Here is a 17,381-nt window from a genome sequence, read left to right on the forward strand (position 1 = left end):
GTGGGAGGCATTTGAATGGATGAAAATGTAATTTTTTGGTGAAGGGGACATCTGTGGATGGAACCCTTCCAGGGGCAACGTGCGGTTTGCATGGACATGACACAGGGTTTTTAAATACTGAGAAATAGGTGGCATTCATTTTCAGCAGCAATGTAATGAAATAAACATCTTGCATCCTATTAAAGGCTCTCTTCAAGCAAGCAACATAGTGATCAGGGATGTCTGCAGACTTCTTTCTTGGGGTTTGATAAGAACATGATACAAACTTGGAAATTTTTTCCCTCTATTGAAGAACGTATGATATCTCTCCTGCTGTCTAGAGAAGAGGAGAGGGGCAAATTGCACTATAGCTATCCCTTCGGTGCAGAGAGCAATAAGGTCCTCTTCTATCTAGCCATCTATTTCACAAAGCCTCTAGGAAATGCAGGGATTTTTGCAGCCTCTGTCATGGCAGAAATTCATCAATAGGCTCAACAATGACAGGGTGGGCAGGGGGTTCTGGCAAATTAAGCCATGACATAAGTCTTCCTTGAGAAACTAGGCAAAAAATCAGATGTCTGATTTACACAGCAGCTGCTGAGAGCTGCTGTCTGTGCTCACAAGGCATTGTCTAATTTCAAGATTATCCTAGGATGATTTGTTGAGTCCAATAATCACGCTGTGGCTGGCCAGCCAGCTGCCAGGCTGCAGGCTCTCACTGGAGGAATCTGTCCCTCGCCTAGCGATTGCATTGCGGTGAGACTGCCTGTTTTCATCTAACATAATGACTGCTGGAGCTATTGTTAGTGCCTACGATACCAGACTCGGTGAAGGAGCTTGAAGTGCCCAAGCCATCTTTTAGGGCTTGACTATACGTTTGAGTGGCTGTGGGTTAACAAGCTCACACCCCAGAGGTGGCTTGAACTTGCATGTTTTTCTGTGGATAGGGCAAGGTAAGAGTGTAGATGGTGGCAGTTGTGTTTCAGTTATGGCTGTGTGGTCTCTTCCGCTTGTTACGTCCCCCAGGTGCTCCCTGGTTTTCAGTTTTCAAGTCAAGTAACTAATATTCATGCCTCTGGAATAGATCTTTTTTTTTTTTCTTTAAATGCCCAGCCCTGTGACTGAGAGCCTTTTCAAACCTTTGTAAAAAAGATGAAATTGAGTCCAGTGAAATACATTCTAAAGTGATTAGGTAAAGGTGACTGAGCCTTCAGCTATTTGGGAAAAATAGCAGTCATTTTAGCCCCATAACATGTTACTAACTCGATAGCCTCTTTCAAGCTAGACTTGCAGCCTGGAAAAACCGTTTCCCTTGCTGTCTCTCCCTTCCCCCATTTCCTGTTATAAGCAAACAAATGCTGTATTTTAGGTTGCAGCTTAAAAATTGGCAGAGTTACTGTTGGTTTAATTTAATTGTGGAATATTCTCAGATCATTGGGAGGACCTTTTGCTAAGGGTTTATAGATCTTAAGTCTTTATGGCTAACTCCCATGCTTTAATTTTGGAGATGACGCAACTTTTTAAAACATATAGTAAATCAAAAGTGTGGTTTGTTTTTGGTTTGGTTTTTTTTCTGCGAGAGCATAGAATCAACAGTAGTGTTTCTTATATTGACTTTTGTGCAGTAAAGTGGTCATTAATAAATCCACAGGTGTTGACTGTCTGCCAGCCCATTGGGACTTTAAATATTTCTTGCAACTAGCCGGAGATGTGAGCTGCATGCAAAACCCTTCACAGGGATCACTGGCACCTCACGTGTTGTCAGGAACGCGATCTGGACCAAAAAGATTCTCGACAGGAATGTTAGATGTCAAATCCACAGCTTCGGTGTTGCAGCAGCCTCTCTTGCCTTGTGTTTTAAAGTCCACTTTGCAGCAATTCCACTTTGTACTGCAGTTTTGCAGATAAGCTGAAATGTGACCTCTTCATTCACTGCAAGCTCAGTCTTTCTTAAAAAAGACTAGCTTTTGAGCCTGATTTGGCGACACAGGAGTGCATTCCCATGGCAAGGGGAATGATTTGCAGAATCCTGACACGTTTCCCTGCAACGAAGGGGAGTTAAATATTTGGCGTTGCTTTTCAGCCTATTTCTGGTGTATCCATAGGAAGGGCTCTTCCTGACTAGAAATAGCTAAAGGCGAGAAGGGGTGTTCCAACGCAGAATCCCTCTGGGGGTAGACGAGGAATACAGAGACTGTATTTCCCATATGTCTGAGTGCCAGAACACGAAATTTAATAAAATCCCTTGCCTCTTCCACTTCAAACAGCAGTATCTCCCCAGGAGTGTCCACACCACTGGGGTGTCTCAGCATAGGGTTTCCTGCAGGAGGCCTTTTCCCCTTCCTGCCCTGTGTCTCTCAGACCTGTCTCACATCAGATTGCTATTGCTTTTTTTTAATGTTTAGATTCCAGAGGAAACTTTCTTCAAAATGTTTATGATGAAAGCAGTTCTGCTCCTCTGTTTCCTTTGTCCATCCCATTTGCTGTACTATGTAATGTTTTTCAGAAAAACTTCTCTGGGGTAAAAATATTGTGTCCTTTAAGGTAGTTATGATGATCTTTTTCTGGTTTCAATTTCTGTTTACCATTTTCTTTAAAAAGAAAACCTTTCTTTGTAGGTAAAGTCATGAAGCTGAGTACCAAAGCAGAAGAAGTTGCCACATTCTTTGCAAAAATGCTTGATCATGAGTACACTACAAAGGAGATCTTCAGGAAAAACTTCTTCAAAGACTGGAGAAAGGTATGCAATGACTGCAGGCATGGCCGGTGTCTCCTCAGCACTGGGCACTGAAAAGGGGCTACTGTTCCATACACAGGAAAGTTAGCTTGTGGCAATTAAAATCTACTTCAGATTGTAGCTGTGAAGTTTCCAGTCTATCCTGTAGTTTCACCAGGAAGGACCCTGTCATAAGTACTGTCTAAACCAACAAAGTCCGACTTCTTCCAACCAAATTTGCCTGTTACGGCATGGAGGGCTATAGCTGATCTGACAGTTACATGCCTTATTAAAGAGCCAGCGTTATATTAGAAGGAAACCCCTACCAAAGACCTAAAACTCAGAACTTCATCTCAGTCATCTTATCAGCCGTGAAGTCAAACCTTTAAATCAGTTAATGCAATTTTCCTAGCTGGGTGACTGGATTTTTCTTCCTATCCCTCAACAGTCCCAACCACTGTTCAGTGTGAGAGCACTTTAGGAGCAGGTATGGCATTGGTTAGTGCCCACAGAGATCAGACCGCTGGAAGGCCGGCACTCCACACGCTCTGCTGCTTGTCCCTTTCTCTTTGACCTTAGCTGGAGTGAGCACGTGCAAGAATTTGGGAATTCCTGGGGGTTTATTGTGAGAACCTATCTATTGTTCCTGGTTAAACTGTCTGGGGTAGGGTAAGCTCTACTATGTATGAAAACTTAAAGCACTACTTTCTTTCTGCAAGGAAATGACCTCTGAAGAGAAAAGCACTATCACCAACCTCAGCAAGTGTGACTTCACCCACATGAGCCAGTATTTCAAAGCTCAGTCGGAAGCTAGGAAACAGATGTCCAAGGAGGAGAAACAGGTACCAGAGGGAATTCTAGGAGACTTCTTGATTCTTGGCTGGCTTGTAAACATCTTTGTGTAATCATTCCTCTGCCTGTGGTGCCATTTATAAGTCAGTGTTTACTAGCTTCCAAATTACTACTTTCATGTTAACTGTAGGAATCTTTACTGTGCAGCTCATGTAGGGCAAAGCCCTGTGTTTACAGATGAGTCTTCATCCTGACTTAAAATGATACTGATAGGGCTAAGGCTCCTGATCCTGCTTAAATATCAGGTAATGCAGTTTTCTGAATAAAAAAGCGAACTTTATTTTCCAGTAGTGTGGCTTGTGGGGAGAGAATTAAATAGTTTTTGGATGACTGAGACTTACTGCAATGGAAGTTGGAAACTTGCCCCAAGTACTCAGTTGATCTTTTACAACACTACAGTAATTGTCCTTTGAGTAAGGGGCCTGGTAGCCTGGAACTATGGCCTTTGGGGTCAGAGGGGTCCCACCAAAACAGAGAGCCCATAACTGCTGTTTCCATTTGATAAACGTGTGAGTGAGCCCTTCTCAGTTCCTGTCTGTGGAGGCTGTTAAAATGGAGCAGAAGTGGCTTTTTCTGTTAGTTTCTTAGCGGGCGCACCAGTGCTGTCCATGGGTCAGATGTTTTATTTTGAGCTGCAATGTTTTTATTTTTTCCTTCTATATAATTAGAGTTCAAGAAGTATGCAGGGAAATCTCAGCACATTTTTACTTGGGAGACTGTGTTCTGCTTATGAGACCATTTGCTGACACAGGCTTGACATGTGGCAGACTGGAGACATTCCTCTGCCTGCTCTCTGATGCTGAGTTCAAACACACAAGTCTGAGTTTTTATACATAAACAACAAGATGTAAAGTCTGGTGGATGTCAAACGCTGAATATAGGCGTATAAAGCAGCAGTACTCTGCTGGGGCTGCCCTTGTAGCTGTGGTACATGGATAGAGGTAAATGCCTCTATTGTGGCAAAATTGTAGCTGTCTTCACCAGCCCTGATCTGTTTCCCTCAAATACAAGTTTTAAGAGAGTTTTCACACATTCTTTTCCAGTTTGTTTGTGCTGCTTGCAATTTGTGAATGCTTTTCTGGACGGTCTGTTGCTGTGTGTTGATACAGCACTTGACATGGAACTCTGGTTTTGAGTTGGGTCTTCAGCATTAGCGTGGTGCAAATACCAACATTTTTTTAAGCCTTGGCATTTAGAGATCTGTGTGTGGTGCTGGGTATACCATATCATCTTTGCTTTTGGCTTTTTCCAGAAAATCAAAGAGGAGAATGAGCGGCTATTGAAGGAATATGGCTACTGCGTGATGGACAACCACAAGGAGAGGATTGCCAACTTTAAGATTGAACCCCCAGGTCTCTTCCGAGGTCGTGGGAACCATCCCAAAATGGGCATGTTGAAGAGACGCATCATGCCAGAAGACATCATCATTAACTGTAGCAAGTGAGCACTGGGTGCTTCACACCTTGGCTTTGCTTTCTAGATAGGATAGCTTCTTTTTTGAAATCCTATATAGGTTGATACTCAAGCATGTAGAAATACACATGCTGCTTATCTTGTTCTTACATGGATAAGAAACTTAGTCATACGCGCAAAGACTGAACAATGCTGTCATGGGTTTCATGTAGAACTTTGTCAACATATTTTCTTCCCTGTGCCTACGGCCTGCATCTGCTTAAACAGTCTTTCCTGCTTGTATTGCTAGAAATTAATTTTCTTCTAGGTAGGCTGGCCTACTTTGTCTTCCTTGGTGTCAAAGGCTAAGGTTTGGTGGGCTTCTCTTCAGTCTTGTCCTGATAAGCGTCCGCGCTATTGCAGTCTCTACAAATCAAAGCTGCTCCTAGCAATATGTGTTCCCACCTATAGTATAATTCTTCAGCAGATACATATTGATAGCAGTTACATTTCTGATCTTTGTTCAGTTTGATTCACTTGCTTTCTTGCTTGTGGAAATACGTAGCTACGTTGCCTCAGTTTCTTTCCCTGTGCTTTCTTTGTATGATGGTATTTATTACTTTATCTCTGTTTTGATGCTGTTCAAGTCTCTTTAAATAGTTTTTGTTTGCTGTTTTGTAATTCTCTGCAGGGATTCCAAGATCCCTCCCCCTCCACCAGGACACAAATGGAAGGAGGTCCGGCATGACAACAAGGTTACCTGGCTGGTGTCATGGACTGAGAACATCCAAGGCTCTATCAAATACATCATGTTGAACCCTAGCTCAAGAATTAAGGTAAAGATCTAGTTAAAAGAAAACATCTCACTGGTTATGTCTCCAGGAAGCTGTTGGCTAGGAGAGAGAGAAGAAGTAAAGCTGTCTTGCTGACATCATTGTGTCATTCCTAGTAGGAATCCTTTACTCAGTGTAAACCTAAAAGGAAGCAATTTATCCAATGACAGACTTGCTCTGGTGGATATTTTACCTTTTTTGGCCTAATTTCCCTTGCCTGATCATGTAGTGAAGTTCTTACCATGTGTTGCTAGTTAGTCATTTGTAAAATGAAACTAGATGGACTATATGATCTCTAGAGGTCCCTTCCAACCCCTGCCGTTCTGTGAAAAACACAGCCAGGCTACTGGCTGAGAAGGCTGATAAGGAGCTCATGACTGAAGGAAAACAAACCCTGCTGTGGGAGCAAATAACCAGTCAACGGATCAATTCCGTAAAAGCAGTGATAAGGCTGTTGAAAGATAAATAGCCTTCAGTTGAAACTGAAGGTAGTAGAACTACTGGGGTAGTTCTTCTCATGAAGTCTTCTTTTTAAGAGATTTTTTTTCATGGATTGAAAACAAGGGGTTTGTCGTTCAAGTATAGGGGAAAAAAAATCTCCGTTCCTTGTGAATTTATGCCCTGACTTTGCCATGGCTTGAATATATAATAATGATGATGAACTGTTGGTGTTGCTTTTACATTTTTTATGGGTGTTTAATTACACAGCTGAAAGAACATAAGTGTCAGCTGAATAAAGCAGAGGAAATCATTTATATGTTGAGAGGCATGGAAGACATATCTTTTGTGTCTTTATAGTTGCTTCTGTGGATGCGTTTAATATCATGGAAATCTGAATTACCTACAGCTGCGTGGCAGCGTGGTTTGAAGCTGAGCTGTTCAGCAGCAAAATCTCAGTGCTTTTGTACAGTGAGACCATTTGCCACACACAGACTTTCAAAGCCTTGAGGTGCAGGTTGGAACCGGTCCTTTGCCTGCTTTCTGATGCTGACTCTATTCCAACTTTCTCTGCAGGGTGAGAAGGACTGGCAGAAGTACGAGACGGCTCGGAGGTTGAAGAAGTGCGTAGATAAAATCCGAAATCAATATCGAGAAGACTGGAAATCCAAAGAGATGAAAGTACGGCAGAGGGCTGTGGCGCTGTACTTCATTGATAAAGTAAGGCTTGTTCCCCAGCACACTCCTCTTACCTTTCCCGTCCTGCTGGCAGCCCTCAGGAATGCTGTGTGTCTGTTCCTAAGGCAGATTTGAGCCCAGTTACTAAGGTATCCTGAGACTTCCTGGTGGGCGGGCCCCCGTCTCCTTTTCCTTCCCATTACCTGGAATCCAGAGCAATAAACTATTGTACTGAACATGGCTATTTCAGGCAGCATTGTTTTAGTTCAGGCAAAATTCACAGCGTGGTTCCAGAATTGCCCAGTTGGATTACTGGGAAGTTTGCGTGGGCCCTTTGTCTCCAGCTGTTTCAGTTTTCCCGCTGGGAATTTCTGCCGGTTTGTCACCTCTTTAGTTTGAGGTCACAGTCGTGAGGTTTCAGAATTATGCTAAATTTTTCACCACAGCATAAAGAAAACTGCAGTTGTATCGATGCATTTAAAGCTACTTAAAAACCAGTTTCCAGACAGCTGTTGTCCTGGTAGTCTATGGTGTCTTGACCAACTAAATTAACAGGTTTTTATTCAAAGTAGTGTGATGTAAACCAGGGAACTTTGATTTGAATAATTGCGGTTTCATATGAGCACTGATGGTTTTTCTTCAAAAAGCAGAAATTGGTTTAGCCAGTACTGCTAAAACACGCTTTTTATGCAGCCAAATGTAGCTTTTCAATTATTTATATAACCCTAAGTATCCTATATCCCGTTCAAAGTGTATTTATTTAGTGTATGGTGAAGAGGTAGGATCATAGAAGATGAAAAACGGAACTTTATGACTTTTTATCAAGTTGAATTCACGTGGAAGTCAGTTTGATTTTGAAAAAATACCGAACGTTTTGAAATGGATTTCCATTAGAACTGTCTTACAGTTTTTGAGTTACTTAATGAGCAAAAGTAGGTAAAGCATCTTGCTTTAAACATCTCATTTAAAAAAAAATGAGGTATTCTGGTAGATTGGTAGATTAGTGGCTGTAGTGTTATTTAAAACAGATTTAAAGAGAACTTAAGCTTGTTTTTGTCAGAATTTTGTGTCAGTTTTATCCACTCAAATGCATCTTTTCCCCTCTCTCTTCTTTTATGGATGCTACTGATTCTAGGCTAGTGCCTGAAAGTTTCCAGCATCTATACATTACTGGGATGGTTTGAAATGCTTACCTCTCTTGTCTTGATATAAATGTAGCTTGCCCTGAGAGCTGGTAATGAAAAAGAAGAAGGAGAGACAGCTGACACCGTGGGCTGCTGCTCTCTGAGAGTAGAACATATCAAGCTGCATCCTGAACTGGACGGCCAGGAATACGTGGTTGAGTTTGACTTCCTCGGGAAGGATTCCATCCGATACTACAACAAAGTCCCTGTTGAGAAGAGGGTAAGGCATCTCCACAAAAGCATACACAGGCGGAATTGCGGAAAAATGTAGTCAACACAGTTTTGGTGGCAATAACAGGGTGCCTTGTTGCTGATCGGATACCTAGTCAGAAAAACAACTCAGTTAATGTTCTTCCCTTTTTATTGGCAGTGCCATGGAAAATAAGGCTGCTGGTGGTGTGGAATAACCCAGCAGATGAGATGTTTAAACATCTTCTTGCCTCTCCCTGTGGCCTCACTGTCAAGAGTTGGCACAACATAGCTGTAACAGCTATGTTAGATGAGTGTCTTGGGTCTCATTCTGGTCAGCAGAGGTGGTTTTGTCACCTGTAGATGGTAGAGTTGTATGAACATATGACAAGTAATAGTATAAAAGGTTCTGAAATGCAGTGCTGGATGGCGCTGTTAGAGTGGCAGTTCGATTTGAGCTTTTATGATACTAGCTTCTCTGTCACAGTGGTTTTGTTCATTTTGGAGCTGAGCCCTCACTGAGGTAGGTCCAGATCCTGGGTGCCCCAGCGCAAAGTAGATGCGCTGATACTTCTGGGCTATCTACCTGCGTATCTATCGACCAACTCTTCTTTCCCAGGCAGTGTTAATTCCTTTATTTCTTTGTCATCCACCAATTTCAAATCTGCTGTGATCTTGACCTCATTCCAGAATAAATCCCCATCCAGCAGTATGAACCTGGAGGGCACTCTCCAAAAATACTTTAGTTTTTGTGGGTGTAACAGCTTTGCATCTGCCCACAGCTCTGCAGTCAGCACAGTGTGTTAGATACCACATCTACAATTACTGTGGTAATTGTAACAACAATCGACGGTAAATGTTGGCCTCTTGGGGAACAAAACAACTGAAACATCCAAACTGTGGCTGCTGTAGAAATGAGCATGTGCTGGAATTCTTACTTGTTTAAAGAAGAAAACATTTTTCCAGTTAAAATGTATTGGTATCTCTTGTGTCTCTTCTTCAGTGCTTACAACGGGGAATTGATTATTGTGGAACTAGAGATCTTTGTATATTAGGTGTCTATAGAAGAAGAATGTGTGGTGTTGAGAAGCTGGGAACTGGGAATTTGGAGCACACAGAGCTGGGATTTGTGGTCTCTGTATAATCAAAGATGCTTTGATTATTCTCCCTACCCCAATGAGACTTGTTTGGGATGGAACTGTATGAAACATTAATGTAGCAATGAGAATGGCTGTTTTTCATAACTTCACTCCATGGCAAATGGCTCGGGGGTCTCTTTGTCTGGAGTAATGATGGAGAGTAAGGGAAAGGTGGTAGCTCTGGGGTCTCTTTCTCTGTCAGGCACCTAAGCCAGAGCAGAATCAGGTCTCCTGCAATCTTGATCTAAATGATAAGGATAAAAGGCTCTGAATGCTCAAGACTCCTGTTGCGTGGGAGGAACCTTCAACACAAGCGTTGTATTGAGAGATGGGTGTTTGGCTGCTAGGAAGTACCATCATCCAGCGTCATCACTGTTGCCTGAAGAAAGTTTCAGTGGTGCCCTGGCAGTGTTGCTTCCTCTGTGTTACTGATGCACAGCGCTGTCTGGTCTGCCTCAAGTTACCGGTTTTCTGTTCCTGCAGGTGTTTAAGAATCTTCAGCTGTTCATGGAGAACAAGCAGCCTGAGGATGACCTCTTTGACCGCCTCAATGTAAGCACGTAGTTAATGGTGAGGGATGGTGGTAGAGCATCATGAGTAGGCTTACTCTGCACCAGGCAACAACAGCTGCTCTGTTCCAGAAATGGTTTCAGTGGCAATTTGCTTCCAGAGCGGGTCTGAGTGGCCTAAAAGCAGTGAGAGTCTGTCTCAATCCAGCGTTGGTATTGTCCGCTGTGCCTGCAGGTTCCTGAAGCGATGGGCTTTGGTGATGGTGAGCCTGGCTGGCTCTGACTTGGGGAGGTTTTTCCAGAGTTCAGAGGAGATGATTGTGTGAGGTGACAGATTTTCAGATGCCATCCCCATCTGCACATTTGGCTCTGTGGGAGCACTGTGGTGGTTCAGGCACCTTCCCTGGGATGGGACAGGCACGTGTCTGCCTGTTGGGAACCAAAACCTCCACACTGAAGAAAACATTTTTGGCTGCTTGTGGTACTTGATACCAATCTAATACTTGTTGGTTCTTTGTTCACTTTTCCTGTGGTTTCAGTAACGTTGTGGCCATTCTGTTCTGGTCAGGTCTGAGCACACTGGGCTTCAGGCGTGAGCTGCATGTCTTTGTCACAGTGTGTCCAGAGATTTCAAAAGTGCTGTGGTCAGTTCTAGTGCTAACTGTCATCTTCTTTCTGCTTCCTTAGACCAGTATCTTAAATAAACATCTTCAAGACCTAATGGAGGGACTGACAGCCAAGGTATTCCGTACTTACAATGCCTCCATCACGCTACAGCAGCAGCTCAAGGAGCTCACTAATCGTAAGTCTTGTCCTTGAAACTCCGGGGAACAGATCTTATCCTGCAATACAGACCTGGCTTCCTTGGCTTAGCCACAAGTCCTGTGTCTGTACACCACTTCCTCATTGCAGTTCTCCCGGTGTAATGTCAGACAGCTGAGGTCTGACCAAAAATCTGCTGCCAAACAATCTTTTTGGGGTAGTTGAGCAGCCCAGCACTGTGGCAGGGCAGAGCTGACTTGATAGCACACCAAGGTGTGCCGCCTGCTAATTTATTGCCTGTCCTTTGCCAAATCTCTTATTTGCGTTCTGTTAATTGTAAAGTGCTGTATGTGGCAGGCAAGGCAGATGTAGCTGTAACAGCCCCATGTTTTTTGGCTGCTCATTCTCAGCCTCTCTGTTGAGCACTGGTAGCTTGCACTTTAACAACTTTACAAAGTGGGCACGTTGGATCTGTGGAGCCCAACGGTGTCTTGAGCAGTACGGTCCTGCTGTCCTCTGCTCTGACCATGGATGTGTTTCCTCTCTCTTGAGTGGCAAACGGTGTCTTCGTTACTATGGAAGGAACCATCCCAGAAAGAGTTTAGAGCCCAGGGTGGAAATGGGCAGGCTCTTGCAACTGTAATTAGAGTGCAGTGTTGAGATTGGCCCATCAGAGGGAAGGACAGTTCTGCAGTGACTGTGGGCTCGCAGAGTTGGTGGGACATTGGCTGGGCCTGCACAGCCCTGGAGAACCCGCTTGTTCACCACTTTCTTGTACTTTGCAGCGGACGACAACATCCCAGCAAAGATCCTTTCCTATAACCGTGCCAACAGAGCGGTTGCCATTTTGTGTAACCACCAGAGGGCTCCGCCAAAGACCTTTGAGAAGTCCATGATGAACCTGCAGAGCAAGGTACCCCCACCCTTGCCCAGCTCTGGGGCTGGGGCAGGGCTCCAAGTGCTGCATCTCGGGAGTCACATTTCCTTTCACTTGGGGTGAAACGGAAGCAGAGCCTGCTTTTCCCTGTCAGGAGTTGGTTAGTGCCGCCTCAGAGATGGACCTGCTTGGAGAGGAGTAGTGAGCTGAAAGGGACACCTTTCAGTCTGAGTCGTCTTTTACTTGTAAAGACCAAGACCAGACCCTTTTTACCTGCCCTTCATCCCATAGCTATGTGTTCTGCTGCCATTGAAACTTCAGAGCAGCAGTCTAGCTCTGATTTGTGTCCCCTAAAGAACCCAGAATGGGCACCACTCCTGTTGTGTGAATCCCAGGCCACTGTCGGTGCAGGCTGTGTACGTGGTACATTATGCCCCTCTGACTAGACCTCTTCCTTTGCAGATTGTTTCTGGTGAAGGCCATGAGGTCCAAAGGGGTTAGGTCTGTTCCTGGTCTGGCTTTAGAATAACCTTCACAATAAGGACTTCTGGTTTGGCACTGCAGTGTCCCCTGCTTCTGTAACACCTAACATGGCTGCCTTCACCCTAGATCTTAGAGCTTGGGGGGTGTTTAAGGGGAATGGTTGAACAGGGGCTGCAAAATGCTGAATCTCCCTGAATCCTAAACTTACTGGAGAAGAACTGCCTGAAGCTTTAACACCTTTCAGCCTGTAGGATTTGGGGCAAGAACCGATTCCACTGAGGGAACAGGGAGCATCCTCCGTGTTACCATCACAGAGTTGGTACTGGTGGGATACAGTGGATGCAGACAAGCTGCCTGGAGGTGCTCTTGAGCAGCCTCAGGCTAAGCCAGTTCCTTTGCCTGCTTGGTTGTAGCTGTGTGAGAAAGCTCCCAGGGCCACCTTGTCTTTGGAAGTGAGTGGGGCCTTATTTTCCAAGAGGAATGTTTCACCACACTAGGCTTCACTGCAAACTGAAAGGCCGGTGACCTAATTGTTCTGCAGAAGTGGGTCTGAGTGCTGATAGATTCTGAACGTGGTCACAAACTCATTCCCTGGGTCATGCTGCCCAGGGGTGACTGCCACAGTTGTCAGCAGCTTGTTCACAGTGCTGCCGTCTGGTTTTGCCTCTCCTAGATCGATGCCAAGAAGGAGCAGTTAGCTGATGCCAGGAGAGAACTGAAAAGCGCCAAAGCTGATGCCAAGGTCCGGAGGGATGAGAAGTCTAAAAAGTAAGGCTGGTGTTACCAGGCTGTGCAATGCTCCCGGTACTCTCAGCTCCAAATGGGTCCTTCACCCTGTGTTCTGTTTCCCCAGCCTGTGATCTGGGAAGACTTCCTTAGGCTTTCTTGTCCCCTCTTTATTCTGTGCATGAAGAAATAGCCCTCAAGCTGAGGACTGTAGGGTGGTTTGACACGGCAGTTCCTGATGTAGTCATTAGCATTAGTCTCTTCTGTGTCATCCCTCTGAGCTGAGCACCAACCAGTGCTCAACCACCCTGCTGCCTGGGACCGAGCGGAGCAATGGATCTGGTGTGCAGTATTGCCATCTTCACGGGGAGCCAGGAGTTACACAATCGCACATGCACTTTGCTGGGTTCTGCTCTGCTCTGTTGGAAGCCCACGGTGCAGACGATGTACTCGGGCGCTGTGTGGGCTCTGCAGCATAGCCACAGGGGTGCCGAGTTAAGGGAGCTCTGAAAGCAGAATCACAGCATGACTATTACAGAGGGATAGCTGGGCTGGTTTTAATGTGGGTGTCACATCAGTACGGTTCAGGCTGTTGCTTCCAACCCTTTAAAACAAAACTGCAGCTTAAGATTTCTGCTCTGCCTCTTGGAAAATGTCAGTTCTTAATTGCATGTGCTGAGTGTTTTGTGTCACCATCTGTGCTGCCCTTTGTGGCTGGTGGCATTGCTTACCTTAAGCAGAATCCCTTTGGGTTCCCACAGTGCTGCCATCTCCAGCCCAGCAGGGCATTAGGCATTAAATGCTTTGATTCTTTCCCACCCCAGGACAGTGGAGAGCAAGAAAAAAGCAGTGCAGAGGATTGAGGAGCAACTGATGAAGCTGGAGGTTCAGGCTACAGACAGGGAGGAGAACAAGCAGATTGCTTTGGGCACCTCCAAACTCAACTATCTGGATCCCAGGATCTCTGTTGCTTGGTAAGCATCTGCCTGGGGTGTGCTGGAAGGAACCACCCCTTCGCTTGCGTCTTGTTCCTCCCGCGAGCACACACGTGCTGTGGCTGAGAGCAGTGTCCCTGTGCTGCCGGAGACGTTTGTCTCTGTGGCCTTCCCTTATATCTTCACATGGATTCAGGAAGTTAAAAAGAGTCTCTTGAGGCACAATGCCAGCCAAAGCCAGCACGGCGCTGGGAGGCGATGGGTTGGAGAAACCTGCAGGGTGGAACAGCGGGAGGCTGGTCGCGCTTAGCTGGGCGGCGTGTCTTGTAAAGGAGCGGAGCTGGGAAGGTGCCGGGGGAGAGCGGGACAGTTCTGCTGCACAGCGAGGGGCTGAGTGCCTGTGCTGCGCTGAATCTAACAGCGTCTCCTCTTCTGCAGGTGTAAGAAGTGGGGAATTCCCATAGAGAAGATTTATAACAAAACCCAACGAGAGAAATTTGCCTGGGCTATCGACATGGCAGAGGAAGACTATGAGTTTTAACTTGTTTTTAATGAGCTGAATTTTATGGGAAAAAAAAAAAAAAGGGGGAGTAGCCTGGTTTTTAGGGAGATTGATAAACTGTGAGCCTTACTTGTCCTTACATGCTGGGGAGGGGGGAGGAAAGGGGCAAGTGAGCATCAGATAAAACAGCCAACACCTTGCAGAAAGCGTAACCTGGAAATATCCTAAAGGAGCTGAGCCAGTTGTCCTATGGACAACTTATTTAAAAAATGTTTCAGAGATCCAAATTCTAGCTGTCTGGTTTGTGTGGTTTTTCTCTTGAGGCAGGGCAAGTGGATGGGGGATTTGTCAACCTTCCGCCAGGCAAATTCACCATCACACTGAGAGCGTGGGAATCTTTAGCTACTGTATACAAAATCCAATTATATTGGTGCGTTTTTACAGTTAGGGTTTTGCAATAACTTCTATATTTTAATAGAAAATGGACTCCTTAACCCCTGCCCTTCCCCTCCCCCTCCTGCCCCATTTCAGAATTTAACAAATAAACAAAATTTAAGAAACCCAACGCACCTGTTACAGCTGTCACTATAGTCATGGAAATACCCAAATCTTTTTTAATTTGTCACTTGAAACAGTTGTGGCATTGGAACATGAATTACAAATATCCACCACATTTGTTCAGAGCAAAGCGTGATGGGAAATCGGCCTCCTGACTTGAGTGTTCCTTTTTTTAAATGTGAATTTTTATTTCTTTTAATTATTTTAAAATATTTAAACAGGTTTTTTTCTTCTTGATCTTAAAGATCGTGTAGATTTGGGGAGCGGGTGGGGAGGGGGCCGTGTGATAGGGAGACGCGTGTGGAATTTGAGGACAAGTGAAATTGGCAACAAATGACATTCCCATCACCCTTTGTTCTGAACACGCTCTGTACACTTCAAGAATATCTACTTTTTAGGTTTGTCAGACTATTTTACCTTTTTCCCCCCTTTTTTTCTAAGCCCCACTCCCCTCTTTTACTTGAAAGATTTTATTGTGTAAAAAGAAGTTTCACAGGTCAATAAATTTCGAGGGAAATGAGCATCGGTCCAAAAAGGAAAATAATCAAGATTTTAGGGCTTTTATTTTTTCTTTTGTAATTGTGTACAAAAATTTTAAAAAATTAAAAAGCAGAATTTTAATGTGAAACCTTTTTTTGCTATAATCATTAGTTTTAGAGGCATTGTTAGCGTAGTGTGTGTGCAAAGACCATTTCCTGCAGCCTTTCCTCAACAAGTATCTTCTATTTTTATCATGAATTCCCTTTTAATCAACTGTAGGTTATTTAAAATAAATTCCTACAACTTAACTGAGTGTTGCTGTCTGTCTGTTCTTTCACCTCGGGCCCTGGGCTGTGCGGTCCCCGAGGTCGGGGGGGAGCCGGTGGGCCTGGCACCGTCTTGTTTCTGCAGCAGGCGCTGCCTCCGCAGGGAGATGTCTCGTTTGAGAGGATGCCGAGGCCACGGCAGGGGCCAGGTGGGTTGGCATTGACCCAGCAGTTGCGTCTTCATCAGGGCTGAGTTGAGAGCACGCGGGTTTGTAGTGGTGCCAGGGATCTGAAATGAAGCGCTTGGCCATGGCTGGCTTTTGGAAAGGACAATGCTCTCCGTGGCTGCTCGTGTTGCCCTGATGGTTTGAGTAGCTGTCGTTGCTGCTTGCTTGTGTTGAGTCGTGGTGGCTCTGTGGTAGGTCTGTATGGTCACGTAGCCAGATCCTCTGTGGGTGGAGGAGTTGGTCCTGCAGCATCACGGTGTTGGGGTGTTTTGGAGCCCTGGGTGGGGGCGCAGAGCGCTGGCCAGGCTGTCCCGCCAGCCTGCGGTCCTGCTTGCTCGTGAGCTGCTGGCGCTTGAGGTGGTCCATCAGCCCGCCTGGTTCCCAGATTCCTCATCTGTGCTCCCTGCACAGCGTTGTGCTCGTTGGGGTTGGTGTGTGCACCCCCAGGGGAAACTGCCTTGAATAATGTGCTTAAATACCAGCAGCCCCACCCGCCGAGCTCTGTCCAGTTCCTGTTCCCAACACCAGCAGGAACTGCCTGAAGGATTTTATTCCCTTTTAATAAGCAGCTGTTTGGTCCCTGTTGGAGCCCAGTCCGTGTGCAGCCTGCCCAGCAAGCCCAGGAGCCTGCCCTCGCCCTGAGGACCGGCTGCGGGACGGGGTAAAGATCCTTTCTGGGACTCATTGGCTGAATTCCCGAGTTAGTGGGAACATCAGGAACGTGGTTTTGCGTGTGTATTTGGGGTCCGTTCGAGCATCCTTGGAAGTGGAGGCTTTAGTGAGATGGGGAGCAGCAGGAGCGCGAGGGGAACAGCCAGGCTGAGCTCTGGCAGGGAGAAGGGGTGGCAAGGTGCTCGTTTGGGCCCTGTGGCAAGGTGCGTTTCGGCTCATGTTCCTTTGAAGAGGCTGCTCTGCTGGAGCACCAGGACACGCTGCAGCCGGGTGCACCAGGAAGGGCATCACCAGTGTGTGGGCTTTCCTCTACGCCGTGTCACTGATGGGAACTTTTTCTGCATCCATCTTCTGTGCCCGGGCTGCGGTGTGTGCACAGGAGCCTGGAAGCCTTGGAAGTCCCCGCTCGGGGCCAAAATCAGGTTAGTGGGAGCCTGGCACTGGTGCAGCAGGGGTGGCTGTGGAGGAGCGGGGCTGGGGCCAGGCAGGAGTCGGCAAGCTTGGGATGCTCAGCTCCTCACTCTCATCCTTCTCGCTTCGCTCCTACCTGACCTGGGGTCACTGTGCGTTCCCATGCAAGCGCACCTCGCCATCGGTTTGCTCCCATGGGCTGTCTTCTCCCTTGGCCTGGGGAAAAACCCCGCTGGGTGCAGCAGAGAGCAAGAGCATCGGGATGTGGCGAGCCCCGAGTGGTTCTTCCTGGCGTGGTTTCTCCACCGCCTTTTATTAGCCCACAGCCCTCTGCAGGGAGGAGGACGGGGTGAGCGCAGCACCCTCTCCTTCCCCTCCTGGCTGCGAAGGGCAGCCCAGGCAATGAGGCTGATGGATGCAACCATCTCCCTGGCATTGGGCACCAGGGCACGGTGTCCTTGGGGAGCAGACATGGGCCCTGGCTCCTTGCACCCCGATGCCGGAGCTCCCAAAGCCGGTGAGGGCGGCTGCGGGGTCGGGCTCCACCGGCCGCAGGAGGGGCAGCCATCCCCG

General features: G+C 46.3%; 1 protein-coding gene across 1 annotated transcript in view; it reads left to right on the forward strand.

The window, feature by feature from the left end:
• The window catches only part of TOP1 (topoisomerase (DNA) I), a 36,707-nt gene extending 21,162 nt beyond the window's left edge, over positions 1 to 15,545 (forward strand). The window contains exons 8-19 of the mRNA XM_009883462.1: positions 2,598 to 2,719; positions 3,415 to 3,537; positions 4,800 to 4,987; positions 5,631 to 5,775; positions 6,787 to 6,930; positions 8,107 to 8,292; positions 9,884 to 9,952; positions 10,597 to 10,711; positions 11,457 to 11,584; positions 12,705 to 12,799; positions 13,582 to 13,731; positions 14,131 to 15,545. Coding sequence (XP_009881764.1) covers positions 2,598 to 2,719; positions 3,415 to 3,537; positions 4,800 to 4,987; positions 5,631 to 5,775; positions 6,787 to 6,930; positions 8,107 to 8,292; positions 9,884 to 9,952; positions 10,597 to 10,711; positions 11,457 to 11,584; positions 12,705 to 12,799; positions 13,582 to 13,731; positions 14,131 to 14,233 — 1,568 coding nt within the window. The 3' untranslated portion in view covers positions 14,234 to 15,545. The remainder of the gene's footprint in view (positions 1 to 2,597; positions 2,720 to 3,414; positions 3,538 to 4,799; positions 4,988 to 5,630; positions 5,776 to 6,786; positions 6,931 to 8,106; positions 8,293 to 9,883; positions 9,953 to 10,596; positions 10,712 to 11,456; positions 11,585 to 12,704; positions 12,800 to 13,581; positions 13,732 to 14,130) is intronic.
• The last annotated feature ends 1,836 nt before the right edge of the window (positions 15,546 to 17,381 follow it).

The sequence above is a fragment of the Charadrius vociferus genome, unplaced genomic scaffold (assembly GCF_000708025.1).
Source record: "Charadrius vociferus isolate BGI_N301 unplaced genomic scaffold, ASM70802v2 scaffold320, whole genome shotgun sequence".
NCBI lineage: Eukaryota > Metazoa > Chordata > Aves > Charadriiformes > Charadriidae > Charadrius > Charadrius vociferus.